Source organism: Myotis brandtii, unplaced genomic scaffold (genome assembly GCF_000412655.1).
Source record: "Myotis brandtii unplaced genomic scaffold, ASM41265v1 scaffold680, whole genome shotgun sequence".
NCBI classification, from domain to species: domain Eukaryota; kingdom Metazoa; phylum Chordata; class Mammalia; order Chiroptera; family Vespertilionidae; genus Myotis; species Myotis brandtii.
The window spans coordinates 113,401-117,252 of NW_005370658.1; the positions used below are offsets into that span (position 1 = coordinate 113,401).

Below are 3,852 nucleotides of genomic sequence, written 5' to 3' on the forward strand. Positions count from 1 at the left end.
CGCTCCCTCGGGACGCGGGGGAGGGCCCACCTGAAGCCGCTGCAGGACGCTGTTGGCCCGGCGGTCGAACACAACGAGCGTGTGGTCCTCACTGCCCGAGATGATGTGCCGGTCATCCGCCAGCAACGCCAGCACCGCGCTGGAGTGCAGCCGCCGGCTCTTCAGCAGGGCCGGGCCGACTTTGTGGGTGACGGGCCAGGGAGGAAGGTGACATCAGAGCCCCTCAGAGGCACCCCCAAGCCAACCCCAGGATCCAGGGCCTCTGTGGTCTATGGCAAAACCCTTGGTCAGCTTCCTGCCCCCACTCCCTATCCTACAAATGACCTGCCTTTCCTCTCCTGCTCCAGCTGAATCCAGGCCTCCCAGGACCCCAGGCCTGTGCCACCCCCATCTCCTGTCCCACATCTCTCCTCCTGTCCCATCTGCTCCCAGTACAGCGTAGACAGGCAAGTCCCAGCATAAAATGCCAACTCATGCCAGCAGAGTCACCGCCACCTCTACCCCCACTTCAGCTCTGCCTGGATGAGGTGCACTGGCCCTTCAATTAAACGACATAAGAATTAAAAAATAACAGAAAAGGCTTATGTGCCGGGCAATGTTTGTTCTAGGGATTTGATGTAAACTAACAATCCACCAAGTGTTCTTATTATCATCTCCTCCCATTAACCCGAAAGGGCTGGAGTTGTTATCTGATTTTACAAGATAGGAAAACTGAGGTTCAAGTCTGACTGGTGTCGTACAGCCAGGGAGTGGGAGAGCCTGGATTCTCGGGGCTGTCTGCCTCCCACGGGATTCCGGCTCAGAGACCCCCCGCTGGGTACCCTCTATGTCCTTTACTCCACCCCCACCCAAAAGCCCCCTGTGCTGCCCCCAGCACAGCACAGGCCATTCTGAGGGGTTAGCATCGGCGTATGTGACTGTCACCCAGCCAGGCTGTGAGGCCCGAGTGCCTCCTTCCCCAGCATGACCCTGGGACCCCCAGGCAGCCCTGTTCGCCCCAGTCCAGGCCCCTGGCCCACCTCTGGGGTCGTAGACTGTCACCTTCTTGTCATAGGTGCCGGTCACCAGGATGTCAGGCTGGTAGGAAAGGCACAGCACAGCTGCCTTGCCCCTGGGGACACACAGAGCACGAGGCTGGGCTGTGGCCAGGCAGGGCCCTGCACACCCCCGGCCCCTCCTCAAGACCCCTCACACTTTATCTCTCCAAACTGCTGCCCGTCAGCCGCCATGTCCCAGAGCTTCACCGTGCTGTCCCAGGAACCGGAGCACACTCGGTGGTCCAGCGCTGCCAGCGACCACACCCAACCCTGTAGGACCAGAGCCATGTGACAGGTCTCACTTCACAGATAACTAGATGGAGGGCCCAAGGAGGAAGATAACCAACCCAAGAACCCAGAGCCACAGCAGAGATTGGAGCTGACGTCTGCAGGTCTGTCCGTCTGCAGAGCTCAGGACACGCACACCCCCTCACCCAACAATATTCCTACATCAAGTTCTGCGGAGACTCAGAACCTGCGATGGTTTGAGGCCACATGACAATGAGATGAAATATAGGGCCTCCGTTCCGTGGCGTGGGTAAATTACCTCCCCTCCCTCAGTGTCCTCATTGGGAAAACAGGCATAAAAGCCGTCCCTGTCTCAGGAGGTAATTTACAGAGTGCTGGCTGATGACGGGCTTATTCCTCTCCAGACCCTCTGAGAATACTGTCAAGTGTCCCATTCTACAAATGAGAAAACTGAGGGCACAGAAAGGTCGAGTTCCTCGCTCAAGGTCACACAGCCAGGAAATAGCAGAATGAGCAATGGAACCCAGCAGCCTGGCTCAGAGACCAAGCTCTTGGCCACCAGCCTAGATCGCCCCACTGACTGGCGAAGGTGCCTCTCCATGGCCACTTCACACAAGAGGACAGTCATGCTCAGAGCTATCAGATCCCCCAGGGCAGCCTCCTCACACCTTGCCCTGGGCCTCTCCAGGCACACCTGACATCGATTAAGCACCTACTGTGTATCCAAGTCTGAGTGAAGCTCTTAATGCCTGTTCATTTCGTTCATCCTAACTGACCCTGGACAGAAATAGAAACTGAGGCCCCGAGAAGTCCTACATCACACCCAAAATCACACTAATAATAGCAGAGTAAGACTGTCATCTGTCCGGTCTGGTGCCAAAACCCGAGCCCTTAGTCACAGCACCCTACCTAGGCCTCGAGCTTCCTATAGCCTTACCTTGTGGGTGCTGCTCTGGGTGCCAAGGGCCTTGACCAGAACCCGGCTGGGTTCCACCCCAAGCTGCCGCAGGTCCCACAGGTTGACATTGCGGTCTCGGGAGCCCGACAGACAGAATGTCCCACCCTGGGAGGGGAGTAAGGAGATATTGTTGGGGTCACCCTGGCCCACCCCGGCCTGGCCTCTCACCAAACCCCATCTCACCTGGAACAGCAGCACTGAGTCAATGGAAGCAAAGTGCCCATCAGCCAGGCAGAAGTACTCGGCCCAGCGCCCATCCTCCGCCCAGCGTGACAGGTGCTGCTCCAGCTCAATGCAGGCCGCCGGCCAGTCAAAGTCCTCCTCTGTGGGGTACCACAAGTGGGGTCTCTGGTGGGCAGGCACTCTGCTACCCACACCAGTTATCCAAGCCTGCGCCTGGTTCCCAGGGAGCCCAACCAGCACCAGACTTGGAGAAATCCCCCATCCGGACCCCTCACCCCACTCCAAGGAGGCCCAGGCTCTCGCTTTGGGACCACTGCCTCACCCACCTTCGAAGCAGGTCTGGGACTACCCCTCACCCCTGTTTCCAGAAGCTGGGGGAGTGGAGTCTCAAGACCACCTCCTCAGGCCTCAGCCCCCAACCCGTGTCTGGGAGATAGCAGCCTCAGGACATTAAGGTCCTTCCTCGCCCCCGACTTAGGTCTGACCTTAACCCTTCGGTCTGGGCACAGGAGCGAGGACTTTCTGCCTCGGCCATCCAAACCAGACCCGGGAGAGTGTTCCTTCTCAAACTATAAACCTGGCAGAGCTGTCAAGATGCAGAACCCAACCCTAGGTGTAGAGATTCAGTGATATGGATGGAGCCCAGGCATCCATGTTTATCAAGCTACTCGGGAGACTCCCATCTCTTCAAGGCCACCAAGCTGTCTTATCCCCGAGGGACCGAAGACCTCGGGGGCAGGGGTGACGACCACCAGCCCCTACCTAAGATCCCAGGCTAGACCCTGGGCTGGAGGATCTGTGATTTTGGCATCAGAGATTCCCAACCCCAAACCCTACCTTGGGCTCAAGAGTTGCAGGTTCAAGAGTCCCTGCCTCGCCACCACCTAGGTCAGGGCCCTAGGGGTAAGGGATCACTAGTTGCTGCCTCAGCATCTTGACCCAGAACCTGAGGATTCTTGGGTTTACCCTGAGCCCCAAGCAGATTCCTACAATCTGAGACTTTCAAGTCCCTGTGTCAACCTCCAGCCAGGGATCAGGGCCTTTGTACCACCACCAGAACCCAAGCCTGATGATGGCTGGATCCTGAGTTCACAGGACCCCACACCCCCAGACAGGTTTCTACAGCGTCAGGACCCCAAATGTCTGCCTCATGTTCCACTCAGAATTCAGGGACTCTGGCACCACCAGTAACCACCTCAGCCTCCACGGGAGCTAGGACAGCCAGGAAGTCTGCTCTAGGGGCTGTGCTCGCAGCATCCCAGATACTCCCTCCCGGGCCCTAAAGCTGACCTGGGCGGGCGACCCTGGCCCCCCGCGTGCGCACCTTCCACCACTGGATAGGGTGCGCGTACGCGGCGCTGCGCGCGGAGCCTCCAGGTGACATGGTCACGCACAAGGTCGCGCAGCGCGTGGCACACGCGCGGC

At 58.5% G+C, this 3,852-nt stretch overlaps 1 protein-coding gene across 1 annotated transcript in view; it reads right to left on the reverse strand.

The window, feature by feature from the left end:
* FBXW9 (F-box and WD repeat domain containing 9) overlaps nt 1-3,846 on the reverse strand; it is a 4,962-nt gene extending 1,116 nt beyond the window's left edge. Inside the window, exons 1-6 of the mRNA XM_014529450.1 lie at nt 3,718-3,846; nt 2,428-2,567; nt 2,224-2,349; nt 1,195-1,307; nt 1,020-1,111; nt 31-179 (exon numbers count right to left, since the gene is read on the reverse strand). Of these exons, the coding sequence (XP_014384936.1) occupies nt 31-179; nt 1,020-1,111; nt 1,195-1,307; nt 2,224-2,349; nt 2,428-2,567; nt 3,718-3,811 (714 nt within the window). The 5' untranslated portion in view covers nt 3,812-3,846. The remainder of the gene's footprint in view (nt 1-30; nt 180-1,019; nt 1,112-1,194; nt 1,308-2,223; nt 2,350-2,427; nt 2,568-3,717) is intronic.
* Nucleotides 3,847-3,852: the final 6 nt, after the last annotated feature.